Raw genomic sequence first — 21093 nt, 5'->3', positions numbered from 1 at the left:
ATTTGGAATTAGGCAGATGCAACAGGGAAAGTTTAGAATTGGGATTCAGCCAGACTCTTGAGTTCCAGATCTCCCTTCTGTAAGGCAGGCGGGCAGAGCCTGGCTCCTGCTTACCTCCTGCCTCTAGGAGTGCCCTGGACTTGTGGGGCGGGCCTGGAGCAGGGTCCCATGTGCAGGATGGCCAGCTGACCAGCCCGCCCCTGCCCCGCCCCCCATGCCTTGGGTCTCTTGCAGCTCCTCCCACCTTTACAGAAACACCCCCCCAGTACATTGAGGCCAAGGAGGGCGGTAGCGTCACCATGACCTGCACGGCTTTTGGGAATCCCAAGCCCATTGTCACCTGGCTGAAGGAGGGGACACTCCTAGGTGCTAGCAACAAGTACCAGGTGAGTGTGGGTCTGTCGTGGGCCGTTGCACCCCCTTCTTGCTGCCCCCTGCCTCCTGTCCTGCTACCAGTTCACCTTTGCAGAGGCGCAGGTGGGGCTGGAGGTGGCAGGCGGACCGGGTGGTATCTGTGACCTTGGAGGTTCCCCAGTGCATAGGCTCCGAGGCCCCCTCCAACTGGGAAAGTGTTGGTGGGGCCCAGGGTGGGAGCTGAGTCCATCTCCTTGGCTCCAGGTGAGTGAGGGCAGCCTGACGGTGACGTCAGTCAGTCGGGAGGACAGAGGCGCCTACACCTGCCGCGCATACAGCATCCAGGGGGAGGCGGTGCACACCACCCACCTGCTCGTCCAAGGTGAGGCCTCTTGCAGGGAGTCCTGGCCCCACTGAGCTGGGGGTCTTCCCAGGGTGTGGGTGGCTCAACTGATGATGGTGGGGAACCGGGTGGGGTCTCCTCCCTGCATCATGGGCTCCCTTGGTGGCCCACAGTGACCCTCCCATGGGGTGGCAGGAGGTGCCATGCCGACTGGGTTTCTGGTTTCTCTGAATGTCCAGGTGGTGTCCTGCGGTGTCTCCACCTTCCCCGGGGGAGAACTGCGCCACCCGCCCCCCGACTCCATCCTCTGGTGACTGCCTTAATAAGTGAAGATTTGAATTGAGTCCAACCCCAGAGGCTTAAATAACATGGAGGACATTGGGCAGGGCTGGCGTCTGTGGGGTCAGCACCTGTGATGCTCTGCCTGGGGCCCTGAGCCTCTCAGAAGTGGTGGCCTCTGTCCACCTGCTCCACTTCCCCCACCCCTGCTGAAGGGAGCCAGCGGGTGGCTGCGCCCGGCCTCCTGACTTGGGCGAGAGCTGGTGGCAGCCACAGGGTGTCTGGAAAGTCAGCACCAGGGCTGCTGGAACTCCAGCCATGACCTCTGCCTGCGCTGCCTCCTCTCCCTGACGCCCTTCCACCTGTGTCTGGGGAGCCTCTTACTCCTCTAGAGGCAGGCTGGTTCCTTCTGTGGGTCGAGAGAGCAGCCTTTCTCCTTTCTGTGTATGTGTATCTGTGGAGGGGTTAGTTGGCTTTTCAGGTGGCCAGATTGCAGAGGGGCTGTGCATGGGTGGGTGTCTGCCAAGAGCTGTGTGTGGCCACACCACTGGGCCCCTTGCATCCTTGGGACCTGCCGGGCGAGTAAGAATCTGAGCACAGGCAGCAGCTGGATGCGTCTCCATGACAACTGCTCAGTTGTGCTGCTTGCTTCTGGACCAGTGCCGGCCTGGTCCCTCCCAGGGCTCAGGGCACCCCTTTCCAAGGGGCAGAGCCCCCTAGCAGCTGGTGCTGTGGTTCCCCCCTCCCCCCAGGAGAGGTCACATTTGTCCCTGTCCCCCAGGGCCTCCCTTCATCGTCTCCCCTCCTGAGAACATCACTGTCAACATCTCCCAGGACGCGCTGCTCACCTGCCGGGCAGAGGCCTACCCCGGCAACCTCACCTACACCTGGTACTGGCAGGATGAGAACGTCTACTTCCAGAAGTGAGTGCGCGCCCTGCCCTGGGCCCAGCCAGGCCTCCCGGCGGCGAGGCCTCCCAGCAGGGACTGCCCTTGGGCTCCGGGAGCTGGTTGGGGCGGGAGGGTGGGCTGGGGTCCCCTTCCTGTGCTCTGTGTGCTGAGACCAATGTCAGTGCGGGGGACACCTGTCCCACGCATCAGGGGAGGACTCGGGCAGGGCACACTGCCCTGGCATCGCATGGAAGACTCTCTCCTCCCCGGTCCCCCCAACCCCCTACATTGTGTCCTATGTCCCTGCAGCGACCTGAAGCTGCGGGTGCGGATCCTCATCGACGGGACCCTGATCATCTTCCGGGTGAAGCCGGAGGACGCGGGGAAGTACACCTGCGTGCCCAGCAACAGCCTGGGGCGCTCGCCCTCGGCCTCGGCGTACCTCACCGTTCAGTGTGAGTGGGCGCGCTGGCCATGCTGGGGGTGGGAGGGCGGCCTCGGGGAAGGTGGGCGGAGGAGGGGCCGAGGCGAGGAGGGCGTCACCCCGAGAGGAGGCCTGACCGGGGCTGGTTAGTGCAGGTGAATGGAGCCCGCTCTGGGCCCTTCTCCCGGCCATGCGGTTGTTCCTGTCCACTGATCCGTCCCGCCGGCCTCACCCTGGCTGGGCTCGGGGCCGGGCCGGCCTTCTGGACACTGTCCTCATGCCGGTGCCGGCCAGCTCCTCTGTCTGCACCTGGAGTGAAGTGCTTTTTCTCACTATCTGAGGGCGTGTGGCTCACACCTGGTGGGTGGCTGTCGCCGTGTTGGCGAGGGGCACAGGCCCTCTCCCAGTGGCTCATCCACTCCAGCCAGCACCAGGCCCCTCGGGGCCTTTCCTCCGCGGCTCCCAGGGCTGCCCGAGACCCAGAGTGGCCAAGGGCTTCTGTGCAGCATCGTTCAGCTTGCTGGTCGTGGTGGGGAAAGGACGTGTGATGAGGGCTCGCCCCTCCCTCCTGATTGGCCGATGGCTCTGTCACTCAGGCCACACGGGCCCCTCTTGATGTGGTAGATGACAGGCACTCCATCACTTGATGGCTCGTGTGGGAGAACCAGGCTCCTCCGCAGCATGGAGGGGCAGGCAGACGCGAGTGTGACCGTCTGGAGAGGGCCTGGAGGCGGTGTCTGAGCTGAGGATGTGAGCAGAACAGCTGGTGACCCAGGAGGCTGGCAGAGCAGGGGCCTGGTGGGGGGCTGCCCGAGTGCTGACCTCACGCCCTCATGCAGTGTTGTTGCGGGTGGGGTCAGAGGCCTCCTCTCCAGTTTCCAGAGCAGAGGATCACTCTCAGCTGCTGTCCTGTGAGTCCCTGGGATGGCTGTGTGACCCAGGCATCAGGTCTGTCCCACCCACACCTGCGAGAGGAAGAGGCTCCTTTGTAGACTCCTCGTGGGGCAGATCCCATCTGCTGTGTCATGGGGCACAGCGGGGCAGAGACAGAGGCACAGGGCTGGTAGGAGTGGTCCCAGAGGACCCTGACCTGCCTGGATGAGGACTCCTATCCTCCAGCTGCGGCCGTGCCTGCCAGGGAAGCGTGGTTTCCCGTCTCCCTCCGGTGCATCACCCACTCCCACTTGTCCTTTCTTACCTCCTTCCTGCCTTCAAAGAGAATCTGGGGCGGGGGGAGGAATGAGATTTTCAGGTGGGTGAGACAAGGATCTTTATTTCTACTAAAAAGCAGTGTTCAGAGTATTTCCCATTCATAAACCCTTTGAAAACCTTGGAGGGGGAAAAAAAAAGCCTCCACCATACAAAAGTAGGAAGCTATGTCTAAATATACACCTCGGCCTGGTATTTATGTAATGCTCTTCTGCGAAGGGCTCCAGACGCTGACAGAGCCGCCCATTCATCCCTACCACCTCCTGGGGAGTTCTGGATCATTCTCCCGAGTGGCCCCTGGGTGATGACTCACCCGCGTCTCTGGGCTGCCGCTCCTGTCGCCCGAGAGCCTTCCAGAGGCTCCGTGGCTGACTCTGCATCCCAGCTACACAGATGGGAGACCAAGGTGCGGGGAGCACGCAGAAGCAGCCTTGTCCCGAGGGCATGTGGAGAGAAAGGGCCTGGGGTCCTGCCGACTTGGGAGGGATGCTGTCATCTTACCGGTCTTATGAGTGGCCATATGCTGGCTTTGAGGTTGGGAGTCCAGGGGCTGGGGTGCTGAGGGTCCCCGCCGGCTGTCAAGTCTGCGGACAGAGGTGTTTCGGGGGAACTGCAGGTGGGCAGGAGCGGCGGTGCCTCGGTGCGTTCAGGCGGGGGTTCTTAAGGACACAGGACTGGACAAACGGGACAGGCGTGCTGGCCTCTGGGTGGTCAGCCCTGGGGGTGGGCTCTGCTGTCTCATGGCCCTGCTGGGCTGGCACCTGGTGCTGCACAGAGTGTGGGGCCCTGGGCTGTGGGGTGGCTCGGCCCCAGCTGTGTCTTCTCACCCCTCCTTGCCCCCACTCCCACTCCTGCAGACCCAGCCCGAGTCCTCAACATGCCCCCTGTGATCTATGTGCCCGTGGGGATTCACGGCTACATCCGCTGCCCCGTGGATGCAGAGCCGCCGGCCACCGTGGTCAAGTGGAACAAGGACGGCCGCCCTCTGCAGGTTGAGAAGGTGCTGGAGGGCCACGTGTGGGTCTCGGGAGGTCCCTGGCTCTGAGATGCTGCCTCTGGGGATCTGGTTCCCGCCAGGACCCCTCCACTCCCCTCAGAGTTCTGGGAGAGCAAAGAGCTGCTTCCCATGGGGCCAGGTCCAGCAGGTCTGGGCGTCCTCCCAGACCCGAGATGCCCCACCCCACATGCCTGCCCACAGAGGGTCAGCTTGGGCCTGGCCGGTGGGTCTGGACTGGACGTCAGCGCTGACCACGGCTCCACTGCACTGTCTGTGCCTGGCAGAACCTGGGCTGGACTCTGATGGAGGACGGCTCCATCCGGATCGAGGAGGCCACAGAGGAGGCTCTTGGCACTTACACCTGTGTGCCTTACAACACCCTGGGGACCATGGGCCAGTCTGCCCCCGCGAGGCTTGTCCTGAAGGTGAGGCTGGGCTGCGGGTGCCTCCGTGTGGGCAGACAGGCTCCTCAAGTGCCTGGAGTCACGGCCCGGCCTGCTCTCCTAGGACCCTCCGTACTTCACGGTGCTACCGGGCTGGGAGTACAGGCAGGAGGCCGGCAGGGAGCTGCTCATCCCCTGTGCCGCGGCTGGGGACCCCTTCCCCGTCATCACCTGGAGAAAGGTACCCCTGGGCTCCAGGGCTTGTGGGGAGCGCTGGGGGGCCCTTTCCCCATCATCACCTAGAGAAAGGTACCCCTGGGCTCCGGGGCTGCAGGGAGCATGGTGGGGGCCCCTTCCCCATCATCTCCTAGAGAAAGGTACCTCTGGGTTCTGGGTCTTGCAGGGGGCGGTGTGGGAGCCCCTTCCCTGTCATCACCTGTAGAAAGGTACCCCTGGACTCCGGGGCTGCAAGAGCGCCGTGGGGGTATGGCAGGGACCACTCTGTTCCCAAGGGGCAACAGCGAGGGTGACCCGGGGCAGTGGAGGGCTGCGGGGAGCACCATGGGGGCACGGCCGGGACTGCTGTGTTCCCAAGGGGCAGCGGAGTGCTGTGGGCTGAAGCCCAGTGCTGCCCCCCTTTTGGAGCCCTGAGTGTCGGTGGCTTCTCTTCTGCCCTGGCCGCCCGCTCCCGCCCCCATGTTTGGCCAAGGTAGGGAAGCCCAGCAGAAGCAAGCACAACGCCCTGCCCAGCGGGAGCCTGCAGTTCCGCGCCCTGAGCAAGGAGGACCACGGGGAGTGGGAGTGCGTCGCCACCAACGTGGTCACCAGCATCACTGCCAGCACCCACCTGACCGTCATCGGTACGGACTGGGGGTTGGGCGGGGCCTGGCGCAGGTGTCCCGTTCCCTGGGGCTCTTCCGCTGTCAGAGACGTTGCCCCTAGGACCCCAGCCTGGACATTATGCCGGGCCCTCTGGGACAGACAGCCACTGTCGTAACAACAGCCATTGGACATTTACCACTGGCTTTAAGCTTGGTACCTAGTGGTGCAAGGTGGAAGCTGGTATTCCCCCCAGGCTCGCTCACAGAGACCGAGGCCAGCCTAGGTGGGACACCTCGCCTGGCATCCCCGCACTGAGTGGTGGGCCCTGGATTCAAACTCCTGCTAGAGATGTTGACAGCCGGCTGGACTGGGCTGCTCTCATGATGGTGTTTGGGTCTCAGGCCAGAGTCGTGTGGGGCAGGGCCTTTTGACTTTGCTGACCGCCATCAGGTGCACTTGGGTTCTCTGCAGACAAGCGCAGTCCTGATGACTAGGGGCTGACTCCCCACCCCCAGCACGTATCCCTGATGTTCAGGCCGTTCTCCTCCTGGAAGAACTAGCCTCCCTGGCCGGACAGGTTTCTTCCTCCAGCCCCAGGGCCCTGGGCTGGACCCAGCTCTCCAGAGCTTCGTGGCCCCCACTGCCCCCCTGGGGCCACTGTGCTTGCAGGGCACTCGGGGTCACAGCCCCAGTTACGCAGGTTCACTTCCCCCCTCCATGAGGTGTCTGCTTGGTCTCCAGGCACCAGCCCCCATGCCCCGGGCAGTGTCCGGGTCCAGGTCTCCATGACAACTGCCAATGTGTCCTGGGAGCCAGGCTACGACGGAGGATTTGAGCAGACATTCTCTGTTTGGTACGGACCTCTGTGAGTCACCCCTGCACGCCTCGCTCTCTGCTTATCCCTCCCCCATCTGTCCCCGGGGCTGGGGGGCAGGTTATGAGGAGGGTGTGGGTCTCCACCTGCTTGACCTTCCTCTGGACGGTGGGTATGTGCTGTCTGGTGGCGAGGCTTCTGTGGGCGGGGCGTCTGGGATGACGCCGGGGCCCGAATGGCCCACCACCCCGTGCTGTGTCCTCAGCTGATCTTGCAGCCCTTCCATGTCCTTGGCTCACTCCTCTAGGTTCTTCTGTCCTCTGGAGTCTGGAAGAGACTCCTGATCTTGGGCATCCTAAGACAGCCCAGCTGCAAGCCTAGGATTAGCTTTATCCTGACCCTTCCCCCATGGTTCCAGAGGCCAGTGTGAAGTGGCGCTCACCTTCCTGCCCTCATCTGCACGTGTCCATTTCCTCTCTGGGACTGTGTGTCCATTGCCTTTGTACCTGGCTGTACATTCACTTGGTGAGATGCAGGGATTGGAGATCTTTGCCGAAACCTTGGGGTCGACCGGCATCTCAGTGATGTGTGAGTCAGGCTGAGGACAGGAGGGGTAGAAAAACTGGGAGGAGAGCCCTTGGTTGAGGTCCACACTCACCTAGGGTTTTCCCGAGCCCAGAGCCGGCCACCTGCCTCAGGGGCAACACTGTTGATCGGGGAGGGTGAGTGCTAACCTCCTCCTCTCCAGACCTGTCCCCTCAGGGTGCGTGTTGCCCCAGGCTCACCAGGCCTGGAGAGGAGGAGACGTAGTCGCGGGCTCTTAGAGACTCAGGCAGAGCCCTCCGTGGACTTCCAGCACAAGGGAGGTTGAGAGGGACCTGGCCTGTTTCCTAGACTCTGAATGCCTGAGTTTTCTGAGTTCTGGATGCAAAGCGGACCCAGGTGGTGAGCTTCGGGGGGCTCAGAGTTGAAGCGAACCCCCTCCCATCCCCATGGGGCAGTCAGGGTACTGCCAAGGGGCTGTGTGGCCAGGGCAGGGCATGTGGTCACCTTCGGGAGGCCTGAGCAGAAGGTCTGGGCATGGACTGGTCCCCTCGCTGCCTGTGGCTCTGCTTCGCTGTGTCACCCTGCTTGCCTGCTGGGGTGCCGGGTGGGAGGGGCAGTCTCGGGCTAGGGGTCTCCTTCCCCCCTTTTCTCTGCCTGCCTGCAGCTCTCCCATCCTGACCTTTGATGCTGGCTTCTCTTTGCTGTGCTTTCTGGTGCCCTGGCTCTGCTTCCTGGGCAGAGGCAACTGTGAGCCGTCGGTGTGCAGGGACCTGGTCTCCTCAGGGGTCCTCGATCTGCACAGCCAGTCCAATGGGAGGCCATCCCCTCCCCATGGTGGCACTGGACAGTGCGCCTGGGCACCGGCTTCATGGCCAGTGGGGAGTGCGGCGGGCTGCAGAGCAGGGGTTGACCCTCTCCCCAGATTCCAGCATTCTGCACCCACAGTGACTTCTAACCCGGAAGGCTTTAGAATCCTGTCCCCGTTGTGGGGAAGTACTCTTTGTTTTTGTCCAGTGCCCAACTCCTCCTCAGCGACACCAGCCTGCTTGAACAGAGCAAACCCCCTGGGTCACACAGGCAGGCCCGCTTTGACCCATCCCAGAGCAGCCAGGCAGCTGGGCACCTGGCCTCCCCTCAGGTCCCGCTGGTGCTCATCCCTGCTCTCCCACTTCAGCACCTGCCTTGTTCCCAGTGTCCTCACTCTCAGGGCAGGGCCACTCTAAAGACTCTTGCCCAGGGTGAGGTTCTCTCAGAATGCAACTGGTAATCTGACCAGTTTCCTGAGTGTCAACAATGCCAAGGGTCCCCTTTCATAGATGAGGCACCAGCACTGGCTAGGGACCTGGCCTCATGGGGACAGGGCCATAGCTGAGTGGTCGTGGCCTGTTTCTGACCTCAAACCTGGGGAGGCCGGGGTGCCCCCCACCTCCAGCACCTGCGTGCCCTCTCCTGTCTCCAGTGTAACCCACCCCGTCTTCTTGTCCCCAATCCTCTCTCCCTTTCGGGCAGGATGAAGCGGGCACAGTTTGGGCCCCATGACTGGCTGTCCCTGCCCGTGCCTCCAGGACCCAGCTGGCTGCTGGTGGAAGCCCTGGAGCCCGAGACAGCGTACCAGTTCAGTGTCCTGGCCCAGAACAAACTGGGCACCAGCGCCTTCAGTGAGGTGGTCACTGTGAACACTTTAGGTGAGGCCGGGCTGGGGCGCTCCTGGAGGAGCTGGGATGGAGCAGACGTTTCCTGCCTGCTTTATGCAGGCACCTTGCTAAGTGCCTATACGACTGTCACTGATGTCGCAGCAGGGGTCTGTCCCATCATCCCTCGGGGTTGGTCTGGACCAGAGTGCCCCAGCTGAGCACTGTGGGCGCTGTGGGCCAGCCTGATGAGTCTTCAGGTGGATGGAAGAGCTTTGGTTTCATCCTTCATGGCTGACCACCTGTTTCCACTTTCCTCGTAAGGGGATTGGGGGTCCTTCTCCTCCTGTTCTCTGCTGGTTCCTTCCTTTGGCCCCCAGCCTCATTTGGTGGCAGGCGTGGACCCATCTCTTCCTTCCTGACCCAGGGGCCCAGGAGGGGCCATGCCCTCCTGGCTGCTGTTGCATTTGTCCCCTCTCTGCAGCCAGCGAGGGCAGCTGTGACCGGGGAGCTCCACGCCAGCATTGCCTGGGGTCTTTTATTGCCACCAAGGGGGCAGCTGTGGAGGGGGGGCTCATCCTGCCCCAGAGCTCCCCCCTGTGGGGGCCAGCTTTCCACCTGGGCCAGAGGGAAGTGGATGGACAGAGGGAAGGTGTTCCTCCTCCTTCGGAAGGGAATGAAAGTATCTTTTTAAAGATACCCCGTTACTTCCCGGTGATTCCTGATGTTTTTCCTGTGAGGGACTTGATGCCGTCCCTTGTCCCTCGGTATTGTTGGACGTGCTCTGGAGACAGAATCAGGAAGCTCAGGTCCGCTGCCCGGCCTCCTTCCCTTGGATCAGGACGGCTCTTCATGTGACTCTGGTCCTTAAATTGACGCCTGTTCCCAGGGGATGTGACCCTCACCGCCTTGGGGTCCCTGTGCTGCAGGAACGCGTGGGTAGAGGGGGTGCAGCAGCCTCAGCAACCCCCTCATTCTCTCCCCCCCCCCCCGCCTTGCAGCATTCCCTGTCACAACTCCAGAACCCCTGGTGCTGGTTACCCCACCGAGGTGCCTCACAGCCAACCGGACCCAGCAGGGCGTGCTCCTGTCCTGGCTCCCACCTGCCAACCACAGCTTCCCCATCGACCGCTACGTCCTGGAGTTCCGCGTCGGAGAGCGCTGGGAGACGCTGGACGACGGCATTCCCGGCACCGAGGGGGACTTCTTTGCCAGGGACCTGTCACAGGTGCAGAGCCTGGCGTTTGCTGGAAGTGACCCTGAATTGCTTCTAGAATCACTGGGAGTTCATCACTGTGATGAGCTTCTAGAATCACTGGAGGTGCTGGGGGTGCTGGCTGCATACCGCCACAAGCCCGCACTCCTGCTCTCCCAGGGCTGCTGCCAGGGTTTGGGGTCTTTGGGTTACAGCAGCCGAGGTCTACAAGTTCAGGACCAACCCTGAGGGGTCTCCGCATGCCACCAAGAGCCAGGGAGCACGGGGCGGGCTGCAGTCTGACGTGGGCATCCCAGGGTGGGAGCCCTCCCTCAGCAATTCTGAGCCCTTGGAGAACATTTTTTCCCAGCTGACTCCCCTTATACCTTAGCGTCTCTCTAGCTGGAGAGAGGCAGCAGCTTATCGCACATGTGCCTGCTGTCTCTGCTGTCTTCCCTTCTCCCTTCCCTGGATGCTCTAGAGCTGGGATTGGTCCCAAAAGCCCACATTGCATCTCTTTCTAGCTCTGCTTTCAGTGACCTCACATGTATAGCTTGAAATCGATCACAGTCCGAGTATTTATCCCATGGAAATTGGCAGATACCCCAAATTGCATAGTTGGTCGGGGTGGGGGTCAGCTGGGAGGGATGCTGGTGGCTGTCACAGTTGCGCAGCTGACGGGATATCACCCCTGGGGCTGTAGGATACGTGGTACGAGTTCCGGGTCCTGGCCGTCATGCAGGATCTGATCAGCGAGCCCAGCAACATTGCCGGCGTCTCCAGCACAGGTACTTGGGGTCGGGGCAGCATCGGCCTGCCAGCTCGTGCGGGGAGAGGCTGAGCCGGAATAGAGGAGGGGGCACCAGCTGACTGTTTGTGTCATGACCTTCAGGTGGGTAGGGTTTCTCCACCAGAAGAGCCAAATTCATGACCATTTCTCTGCGGTAGCCACAGAAGGAAATCCAGCTAACCTTCTCGTTAGAATAGCTAAAAAGAACTTCAGTCCTTTTGCTGTCAAAGTTCTGTTCCTCTGGTGTTACCCACTTGTGGGGTGACGTGGGGGGTGCGAATTGGAGCAAAGAGACAGAAACAGGTCAGCGGTGCTTACCGATGCCTCTTGGTAAGGCAGCTTCATAATTAGGGTGTTTCATTTGGAAAATTGCTGTTTGGTGTTGTTTTCCTCCGCTCCTTCCTCTCCCTAGATTTTTTTCAGGCTAAATAAAGCCAACTCCCTAGCACTGTCTCCATTTATCTTCCTTTCTCTTGGCCCTGGTCCCAATTCTACGCATGTTTCTCCAGTTACAGTCCCTGCCAAGTAGCAGATCCCTCCCCCAGAAGTGGTTCCCTCGGTTTGGGAAGAGGCTTTTGCGTAGCGATCAAGCTGGGGCACACGTCCTTGGGCAGTGCTCGCGGGGCACCTCAGAGGCAGGGGGCAGGAGGGGGCCCGACAAGTTCATGCTTGGGATTCCTGGAAATGCTGGTGTGGTGGGGTGGGCAGGGAAGCGAGCCTTGTGGCGAGCCTAACACACTTCTGTCTTGTGTGTTAGGCACTGTGGGGCTGGTTTCTTTTTTCTGTTTTTTTTTTTTTTTTAATTGATTTATTTTTGTTTTTGACTGTGCTGGGTCTTTGTTGCTGCATGGGCTTTTTCTACTTGTGGCAAGCCAGGGCTACTGTCTGTGGTGTGCGGGCTTCTCATTGCTGTAACTTCTCTTGTTGTGGAGCGCGGGCTCTAGGGCGTGTGGACTTCAGTAGTTGCGGCTCCTGGGCTCTTGAGCTCAGGTTCAGCAGTTGTGGTGCATTGGCCTCAGTTGCTCTGCAGCCTGTGGAATCTTCCCTGACCAGGCATTGAACTCGTGTGCCCTGCACTGGCAGGCGGCTTCTTAACCACTGATCCCCTAGGAAGCCTGCTCTTGTTTTTTTTTTCTCCTTGGAGGTGCCTGCTGTAGCCCAGCACACTTCTGTCTTGGCGTCCATCTGGGGGAGACAGCTGCAGCCCAGGCCGGAGTAGAGGACTTGAGGGTTTGGGGGCACCTCTTGTGAATTGTTCTGCTCAGACATAAATGTCTGGTTTCCAGTAGTTGCGAGAGTCCCTGGTGAACGTCCTCCAACTGCCTCAGCATTCCCTGTCTTTCAGCCTCCAGCTTGCAAAGGCTGAGCCCTTGTTTTCTACTCAGCACGATCTGGGTTGTTTTAATCCACGTCTTCATCGACATGGAGTGGGTTCTGGCCCAACGTATCAAAGATATGTGGGCTTCCCTTTGATGAGCCTGCGGGGTGGCACTTCCTAATGAGCTGTTGGGTGATGTGTGATCCTGGGGACCCATCCAGTCCCGCTGTCTCTCACAAGCTCTGCGAATCTGGGCCCTTCTGCCAATAGGACAGGATGTTGCCTGATGGCCCTGTCCACGCCAGCATGAGCCTGTGATGGCCAGGACGTGCTGACCCCCTGCAGGGTTGCCCGCCTGCACCGTCATGGTAGAACAGGAGCCTGCATTCTGGAGTGATAGCCCCGTGCTGCTGCAGTCACCCTCTTGGGCCCTGGTCCTGTAGAGAGGCTGGCGGGAGTCCCTGTGGCCATGTGATACTTAGGCTCCCGCAGTGTCTGATCAACCGGGCATGGCTTCCGGGTGGAGCGTGCTGCTTGGTGAGGGCACCTGGTGAGGCCATCAGGTGAGTGATGGCCTGGTCATCACCAGGTAAGGCTGCCCCACGGGGAGGAGGTGTGGCGACTCCTTGGCTCCCCGAATGCCCTTCCGCCTCTTCAGTGTTAGGGCAGAGCCTTAGACATGTGGATCCTGTGCAGGTGGAGAGGCACCTGGGGCCCTGGGGGAGGGAAGAGTCTCACCTGTGCTCCACCCCCCACCCGCACCCCCCAGACATCTTCCCGCAGCCGGACCTGACTGACGAGGGGCTGGCTCGACCAGTACTGGCTGGCATTGTGGCCACCATCTGCTTCCTGGCTGCAGCCATCCTGTTCAGCACCCTGGCCGCCTGCTTCGTCAACAAGCAGCGCAAGCGGAAGCTCAAGCGCAAGAAAGGTGGGTGTCGCCTTGAAAACAGGGAAACCGGACCTTGTGGGCAGAGCTGCCAGCGGGACTTGCCTTGATGGTGGGAGGGGTGGCTGGGACCAGAATGAGGGTGGAGGCGGGCCTGGTGGGGGCGCAGCATCCTGGATGGAGCGGTGCCTGACGCCTGTGGGCACCTTCCCTGCCGGGCTTCGCCCTGGGCCCTGCTGACAGCTGGGGTGGGCTCTGGGGCATCAGCCTCAGCCAGCTCCGTCCTTTCTCCCTCCAGACCCTCCACTCTCCATCACACACTGCAGGAAGAGCCTGGAGTCTCCGTAAGTGGCCTCCCCAGGAGGAGAGGGCACGGCTGTCCGGGGTGGAGGGTGGAGGGCTCGCTCAGCCGGTTTCCCCATAATTGATCTGCATGGTAGTTTCAAGTTGTCCGCACTGACAGAGGGCGCAGTAGTGCAGACAACTCAAGAGAGCAGATGAACTGTTTCTCTTTGGCTTTGGAATGTATTTCTTTGATTTTTTTTCCCCCCATTCTAACAGATGTATCTTCTTAATATGTTTTGGTTAAGTTAATAGTAAAAGGAGCTTGCATTTCTTGAGCAATCTAGGAGTCAAGTTGCAAGTGTGACTAGAGAGAGGTGGCAAACAGTAGGAGCAGACAGAATAAGTGTAGGAACAGGGTGTCCGTTTGGAAAACGGACAGCACCCACCTAGATAGTTGAGAGCCAGCCAGAATATCTCATGCCAGAGCACGTGGCCCTCCTGTGTTCTTCCTCCTCACTGTCACCCTCCCAAGTGATTCAGGTACTTGGCGGGAAGAACAGAAAGAAGTCATGTCCTCCGAGCCCCCCTCACGCCGCCTGCTCTCTCCCCGCCCCCAGCCTGTCCTCTGGCAAGGTCAGCCCTGAGAGCATCCGCACGCTCCGTGCCCCATCCGAGTCCTCCGATGACCAGGGCCAGCCGGCGGCCAAGAGGATGCTGAGCCCCTCGCGCGAGAAGGAGCTGTCCTTGTACAAGAAGACCAAGAGGGCCATCAGCAGCAAGAAGTACAGTGTGGCCAAGGCGGAGGCCGAGGCAGAGGCCACCACGCCCATCGAGCTCATCAGCAGGGGCCCGGACGGCCGCTTCGTGATGGACCCCTCTGAGGTGGAGCCCTCCGCCAAGGCTCGGCGCATCGAGGGCTTCCCCTTCGCTGAGGAGACCGACATGTACCCCGAGTTCCGCCAGTCAGATGAGGAGAACGAGGACCCGCTGGTGCCTGCGTCTGTGACCGCCCTCAAGTCCCAGCTGACCCCTCTGTCGTCCAGCCAGGAGTCCTACCTGCCACCACCAGCATACAGCCCTCGGTTCCAGCCCCGTGGCCTGGAGGGCCCTGGCGGCCTGGAGAGCCGGCTGCAGGCCACCGGTCAAGCCCGACCGCCAGCCCCCCGGCCCTTCCAGCACGGCCAGTATTATGGGTACCTCAGCAGCAGCAGCCCGGGGGAGGTGGAGCCGCCTCCCTTCTACATGCCGGAGGTGGGCAGCCCCCTGAGCTCCGTCATGTCCTCACCGCCCCTGCACGCCGAGGGGCCTTTCGGCCACCCCACCATCCCCGAGGAGAACGGAGAGAACGCTTCCAACAGCACACTGCCCTTGACTCAGACGCCCACGGGTGGGCGCTCCCCGGAGCCCTGGGGCCGGCCGGAGTTCCCCTTCGGGGGTCTGGAGACCCCGGCCATGATGTTCCCCCACCAGCTGCACCCTTGTGAAGTGGCCGAGAGCCTGCAGCCTGCGGCCGGCCTCCCACGAGGACTGCCGCCCGCCTCCCTGCAGGTGCCCGCGGCCTACCCAGGCATCCTGTCTTTGGAGGCGCCCAAGGGCTGGGCCGGCAAATCGCCGGGCAGAGGCCCCGCCCCAGTGCCCCCCACCGCCAAGTGGCAGGACAGGCCTGTGCAGCCTCTCGTGAGCCAAGGGCAGCTGAGACACACCAGCCAAGGCATGGGCATACCCGTGCTGCCTTACCCCGAGCCGGCCGAGCCGGGGGCGCACGGCGGCCCCAGCGCGCTGGGCCTGGACACCCGGTGGTACGAACCCCAGCCCCGGCCCCGGCCCAGCCCCCGGCAGGCCAGGCGCACTGAGCCCAGTTTACATCAAGTGGTGCTACAGCCCTCCCGGCTCTCGCCTCTGACCCAAAGCCCCATCGGCTCCCGCACCGGCTCTCCTGAGCTGGCCGCGCGGGCCCGGCCCCGCCCCGGCCTTCTGCAGCAGGCCGAGATGTCAGAGATCACGCTGCAGCCGCCGGCCGCCGTCAGCTTCTCACGAAAGTCCACGCCGTCCACGGGCTCCCCATCCCAGAGCAGCCGCAGTGGCAGCCCCAGCTTCCGGCCCACCGTGGGCTTCACCACTCTGGCCACAGCCTACCCCTCCCCTCCGCCAGGCCCCACGGGGCCTGCGGACAGCTTGGATGTGTTTGGACAGACGCCTTCCCCTCGAAGGTTGGGGGAGGAGCTGCTCAGACCGGAGGCGCCTCCTCCGCCCTTACCGAGTTCAGGGTGAGTGTGAGCTGGTCTCTCATGCCCACTGCACCTGATCATCTTCCGCCCCTTGCCCCCCACCCCCCGCCCCCGCCCCTCCATCCACCGAATGACAGGGCTTGTCTGGACATGCTGCAGATCCTTCAGGAGAGGAGTGCTGGTCTTGGCATCGCCAGGGTGTGGTCACTGGGGTGGGGGTGCGGCTTACCTGCCCAGGTACCTGGCCAGGAGCATGAGGGATCTTCTCCACCCTGCCCAGAGCTCGCAGGAGACCCCCGCCCGGGGGGGCGGCCAGGGGAGAGGACATGGATGGGGGAGGGTTTGTGCGTCCCTTGAGTGATCACCCAGTGCTTCCCAGGGAGTCTGACTTTGGGTAGTTCCAGGGTTTAACCGGAGACCTCGTGTCCAGCCTCCTTTTCTTCCTTGACCCCTCCTCCTTGAAAGCAGGACCCTGGGGCCTGGCTTCCCTGGGCCCCCAGGCTCTTGTCCCCAACTTCCTGCCCTCTGCTGCCTAGTGAGCGCCGCACCACTCCCTGCCCCCCCTGCTCCACAACCCACCACCACACACTCCAGGATCTCTAGAGGCTGTGTCCTCCTGGAGGCTGAAAGCAACATCTCAGGCCTGTGAACCCTGAGCCCGAGCCACACACCCCACCCCAGCCTGTGTGCCTCGCAGGAAGCTGCAGACACACAGACAGACAAACAAGCCCCTGCGATCAGCCGGCCTGGGGGAGCCCACTGTAAACGGTAGCAGCTGGTGTGCCAGGTACCAGTGAGCCTGGACGCCCGCCCGTGCTCTTTCTCTCGGGTCCTTCTCCCGCCCTCCTCCTTCCTCCTCCCCGAGTCCGTCCTTCTCTGTCTGTCTCTCTTCCTCCATCTTCTTTGGGTTGGCCCGACTTGCTGAGAAGAGCCTGCACCGTCTGTAGACCCCACATCTCCTGCCCCCGCCCCCTCTGGTTCCGTCCTTTGGTCTTCTTCTTTGATGTGGCCGCCTGTGCCGGGGAACAGAGTCCAGAGCAGAGGCTGGCCTGGTGGTAGGCAGACGGGAGGTGGTTGAGAGGAGGAAGCCCGGCGCCCTGCCCCCTCCACTGCCCCCTCTGGTACCTGGAAGCACAAGCCTCACCGCCCACCCCTCGGCTCCGGTGGGGGAGGAGGCTCGGGAGGTGGAGGAGAGCCGTGCGCTGTCTGCAGGAGATGCTGGGGGCCGTGCCCTGCCGTCTGCGCTTTGTGCAGCCCTCATCTGCTTCGTCCCATCGTGCCGTCTGGGTCTCTGTCTCTCTCCTTCCTGCCCCTCACCCCATTCTCTGGCCTCGCTTGTCGGTTCTCTGATCCCCGTGCTCCTCCCCTCCCCTCTGGGTGTGCGTGGGTGGTCCCGGCGCCCGTGTTGATAACCGCTTTGTTTCTGATTGATCTCAGCTATCTGGGCAGTGTTGTCGAGACAAGCCTCTCTTCAGCTCAATAGGTAAGGGAGCTCCGGCTGGGCGGGCGGTGGGGGGCGGACCGGCGGACGGGCTTCGGCAGGGCCATTGCTTCCTCTACGGGGGAATCCAAACCATAGCCCCTTGGTTCTCTGTGGGGCGGCAGCCTCCGCTCCAATTCCCTGCGGCTTCCTGGGCTCCCCACATCATGCTGTTGCCACAGCCCGCCGGGCCACCGCCTAGCTGCAGCTTCCGAGCCCCGCCCAGAGCCCCCCCTGGTTTTTGCATCCAGACACCCGCATCCTGCTGTCCAGAGCTTCCCACAGAAGCCCTGGTGCCTGCATGCACCCGAGGACCTAGAATGCCTAGAGCGCTTTGCATCTCTGCACTTGGGAAATCTGTCTGGGCCCTGGGGTATCTGTGAGCACCTGCTCTCTTCTGCCCAGTTTTCCCAACAGCCTCCAGCACAGAGGCCCCCTTCTTCCCTGGCCCCTTGATCTGCCCTGCTCCCTCCCTGTCCTCTGGGGATCCTATTGATAACCAGTCCTCCCCATAGCTCGGGGCTGGGCTGTGGCCTGCTCCTTTCCTCACCAGCTGGGTCTTTCTCTGGTCCAGGCCCCTCATCGTCCTGTGAGGGCCCCGGGCAGTGAAGGTCACCACTCCTGAGCCCTCACGGCAGCCTGTTCTTGGCCGCTGCAGGACTGAGGTGCAGACCTCGCCCGGAGGCTCGCTGCTCTCAAGACCCGCGCAGTGGCCACTCCTGCCCTCTCTGGGCCGCAGCTCGGGGGGCTTTTGGGAGGAGCCCCCTAGAGGAGAGAACTGGTCCCGGGCAGGGGGTTGGCAAGAAGCCGACCAAACACCACTTTCCTCCCTCTGCTCCACTGTGGGGGCCTCCTCTTCTAGGTGGCGGCCTCAGCAACTTGACAGCAGAAGGGTACCGAGTCTCTTAAAGAGGCTTCTGTGGTCCCCTTAACCCCATCACTCTCATGGTGACTAAGAAGATGCTGCTTTTTGCCATGGATGCTTTTGGGGACTAGCCAGGGCGGGCACCAGGCACTCAGACAGGAGCGGAGCCTCCCCCGGGTACTTCTGGCTTCCAGGAGGAAGCCTCGTCTCCTCCCCACCTGGAGATAGCAGGGGGCGAGGGAGGCAGGGGGGGCTGCCTGTCTCCTCGAGTCATGAGAGTGGCCTCCCATAAACCAGAGCCTGTTTGCCAGCTCCTCATGATCTGCAGCTGGGAAGGTGTCTGCAGCCAGAGGTCCGGGCCCTGCGAAGCTGGCTGGTGCCACGCTCTGGGAGCCTAGGGACAGCAGTTTTGAGCGGCCAGCTGAGTGACAGTGACAGGCTGGCCCTCCACCTTCCCTCTCTCCTTCCTGACTCCAGTTTGACCCCCCGAGGAGTTGATGACTCCGGGCCCAGTGCTTCCCCTTCATTCTTGAAAAGTGCCTGGGCCCTGTTCTCCTCCCTGGTGTCCCAGATCTGGTGGCTGAGTGTCCCCTCACTGTTGTGACAAGCCCAGAATCCAGGGGTGTGACGTGGGAGCTGGGTTTCTGCCTGGCCTGGCCAGCTCCTCGGCCTCGGGAATCAGGCCCTCACCGCGCTGCCTGTCAGGAGCTCGGGCAGAGGCCGGAGGACCCCCGCAGGCGCCGGGCTCCCCCACAGATGCTGCCGTCTTGCCCCCTTTGCATGTGTCCTGCTGGGTCTGTTGGAGAAGGTGTGACTCGTCTCGTCTGCGTGCGTTCTTGCTCTGTCCCCCCTCCCTGCTGCCAGCCCACAGCCGCCCTGGGCCGCTCCTCCTCTCCTTTTCCTCCTCCTCCAGCTCCCTCCTCGGAACGGGCAGTGGCGGGTGGTTTCTGGGAGGACTCGGCTTGTCAGTGGCCGGAGCTCTTAGCTCCCTGTCTGAACACCAGTAGCCGCCTGGGCCTCCCATCCTCTCGGGTCCCCTTTCCTGTTCATGCTGACTGTGGCCTCCGTGAGGCAGGCATGTCGGAGTGTGTTGGGGACCCTTGTACTGGGTGAACCCAGGGAAGGCGGCCCCGTTGGTAAAAACATGGCCTGAGTTGGGAGGCCACACGCTTGGCCCACTGGAGGGGCCGTCGGTGGGCGGGTGGGCACCCCTTGGCAGAGTCCTGGTGGCTGTGCTGTCCTGGAAGGCGGGTTCACCCACGTCCTGGCCACCCCGTGGATGAGAGTGCGTTTGCTCGGTCTCCTCCCCAGTTCCCGAGACAGACAGGCAGAGTGTGCACGCTGGAGGGGAAGGCCGCACTCTTTCCCCTCGGCTTTGCCGTTGCCAGGCGGGTGACCATTCCTGGGCAGGAGGGGCCCAGGGTCTCGGCCGTCCTGCACTGCGGCTTGCCTTTCTGAGCTGGGCTGTGCCTTCCCTCCCCTGCTCCGGGTGGGCACAGCGAAAGCAGCTGAGAGGTCTCTGGGGCTGTGTGACTGATTTGGGTTTTGCATGAATTTTATAATGAGTAAGAGTCAAAGAGTGTTAAGGTATATTTCAGGCCATCTTTGGTAGGTCTGAACCACAGAGAAGCACTGTGGCTCATAGACCTGGAGTTCACCGGGGACGCCAGGCTTTGAGGCCTCACCTTCCAGTAATGCTCGTACTTTCTGAGGGAGGGGTCCAAGTTTGATGACTCTGTGTGTGTTCTGCAAGGACTGGGGCTGAATGGAAAGAGAGTTCCGGCCTTGCCTCCCTGTCTGAGCTCCTAGGCATCAAAGTGCATTGCCTGGAAGTCCCCCAGGGGCTTATCCTGGACAGGGGACAGGGTCCCCCTTTCCAGAGAAGCGGGCAGTTGGCTTCCAGCCTGCTGGGACGCTTCGTGTGACTTTTCTGCCTAATTAACTGAATATGAAGGCCCACTGTGCCCCCCTTCCCGCACCCCCGTCCTTCCAGACCCTGCCTTTTTATCTCTGCCTCCTGTATGGGCAAACAGCCCAGTGCCTCGGGGCTTCTCCTGTTGTGCGTCAGAGTCTGAACACCGAGCCAAACGCAGGAACAGGTGGACAGCAGGTGTCCTGGAAGGGCTGGAGCTTGCTTGGTTGCTTCACAAGGAAAACTGGCTGCCCCCGCGTCCACCTCCCAGTGGCTTATTTCTTCCTTTTGGGAATCCTTGCTGAGGGCATGCCTGAGCCAGCTTCCCTCTCCAGGCTGTCTTCTCTGGTTCTGCCACCGACGCAGGGAACGTCCAAGACGGTGGCAGCGCGGGCGTCCAGGGCAGGCTGACTGCTCGGGGCATGGTTGGGCTGCAGTGTGAGAACAGTGTCCTCCTCCCGTGGGGCTGGTGCCTGTTCCATCAGGAAGAAGCTGCGCACACAGCTTACCGGACATTGAGAGTCTTGGCTGTGTCGCATTGACAACTGGATTATGAGACAAATGGCATAACTTCAGTTTCTCCATCTGAAAAATGGGGTCCGTTTCATGTTTGCCCCTTAGGGATGCTGTCAGGGTTCAGGAGAATTACTGCAGAGAACATAGATCAGTGCCTGTGGTGAGTGGTGAACAAATTCTGTATGATGAGAGCAATGATGACAGTGATAATGATACTGACCCTGGAAGCCTTAGCTGCCTGGGGGAATCCCTTGCAGTTTTCGGGGACATCCTGTACCTGTTTCTCTCATGCGCAGTGGGTCACCCTGCATTGTGTGGTTTGCACCCTGGCCTCTGGCCTGCTGGCTTGTCACATGCCTCCTCGGATCGTGTGTTGCTCACTTGTCTGCCCCTGGAAGAGGCCGGCCAGCACTAGCAGGCGGATGACCCGAGCCGTGCGTTCACATCTCTTTCCTTCCAGGCAGCACCAGGAAGCCTTAGTCCAGGATGAGCGGGGTGAGGCTGCCGCATCAGCTCCAGGGAGTCACGCTCCCTCATGGCCTGGCTGTCTCCATTCTTGGTCTGCTTCCAGATTTCCTTCCAGCTGCTGCTGTGTAGGGCCTCCGGGGGTAGACTGTGGTGTCTGTGAAAGAGGAGGGAAGGGGGAGCTGGCAGTTGGGTCTCTGGGTGAAGACCAGACCTCTGATGGTGAGCTGGCCTACTTCTCTCTGAGGCCGTGTGTGCATGCAGCGGGGCTCTTAGCTCTGTGTTTCGAGGGGGCTGATGAGAATTGAGATGCTGTCTCTGACCTGAACGTGGGAGGAGCTTCCCTGCACTGTATGTGTAGAAAGACCGTGGAAGGATGGCATCCATCAGAGAAGATGCAGGTTGCTTTACTGTCAGCTGGATCAAGAAGCCCCAGGAACCAGAGGCTAGTCTACAAT

At 61.7% G+C, this 21093-nt stretch overlaps 1 protein-coding gene across 5 annotated transcripts in view; it reads left to right on the top strand.

Moving 5' to 3' along the window:
• The window catches only part of IGSF9B (immunoglobulin superfamily member 9B), a 47201-nt gene that overhangs the window by 15788 nt on the left and 10320 nt on the right, over window positions 1–21093 (top strand). For 2 of the 5 annotated variants that reach the window (XM_043873212.1, XM_043873227.1), the window contains exons 4-18: window positions 235–386; window positions 619–736; window positions 1758–1899; window positions 2176–2321; window positions 4357–4499; window positions 4781–4921; window positions 5004–5120; window positions 5589–5739; window positions 6443–6554; window positions 8571–8746; window positions 9694–9920; window positions 10591–10675; window positions 12765–12926; window positions 13183–13228; window positions 13787–15436. In XM_043873212.1, the coding sequence (XP_043729147.1) occupies window positions 235–386; window positions 619–736; window positions 1758–1899; window positions 2176–2321; window positions 4357–4499; window positions 4781–4921; window positions 5004–5120; window positions 5589–5739; window positions 6443–6554; window positions 8571–8746; window positions 9694–9920; window positions 10591–10675; window positions 12765–12926; window positions 13183–13228; window positions 13787–15436 (3568 nt within the window). Of the gene's footprint in view, window positions 1–234; window positions 387–618; window positions 737–1757; window positions 1900–2175; window positions 2322–4356; window positions 4500–4780; window positions 4922–5003; window positions 5121–5588; window positions 5740–6442; window positions 6555–8570; window positions 8747–9693; window positions 9921–10590; window positions 10676–12764; window positions 12927–13182; window positions 13229–13786; window positions 15437–16834; window positions 16881–21093 lie in introns of all 5 variants that reach the window. The other 3 variants (XR_006335025.1, XM_043873220.1, XM_043873213.1) reach the window with 3 other exon arrangements.

This window comes from Cervus elaphus, chromosome 2 (assembly GCF_910594005.1).
Source record: "Cervus elaphus chromosome 2, mCerEla1.1, whole genome shotgun sequence".
Lineage (NCBI taxonomy): Eukaryota > Metazoa > Chordata > Mammalia > Artiodactyla > Cervidae > Cervus > Cervus elaphus.
Note: the sequence above shows the minus strand (reverse complement) of the source record. Positions and strands in the feature narration are given on the sequence as shown.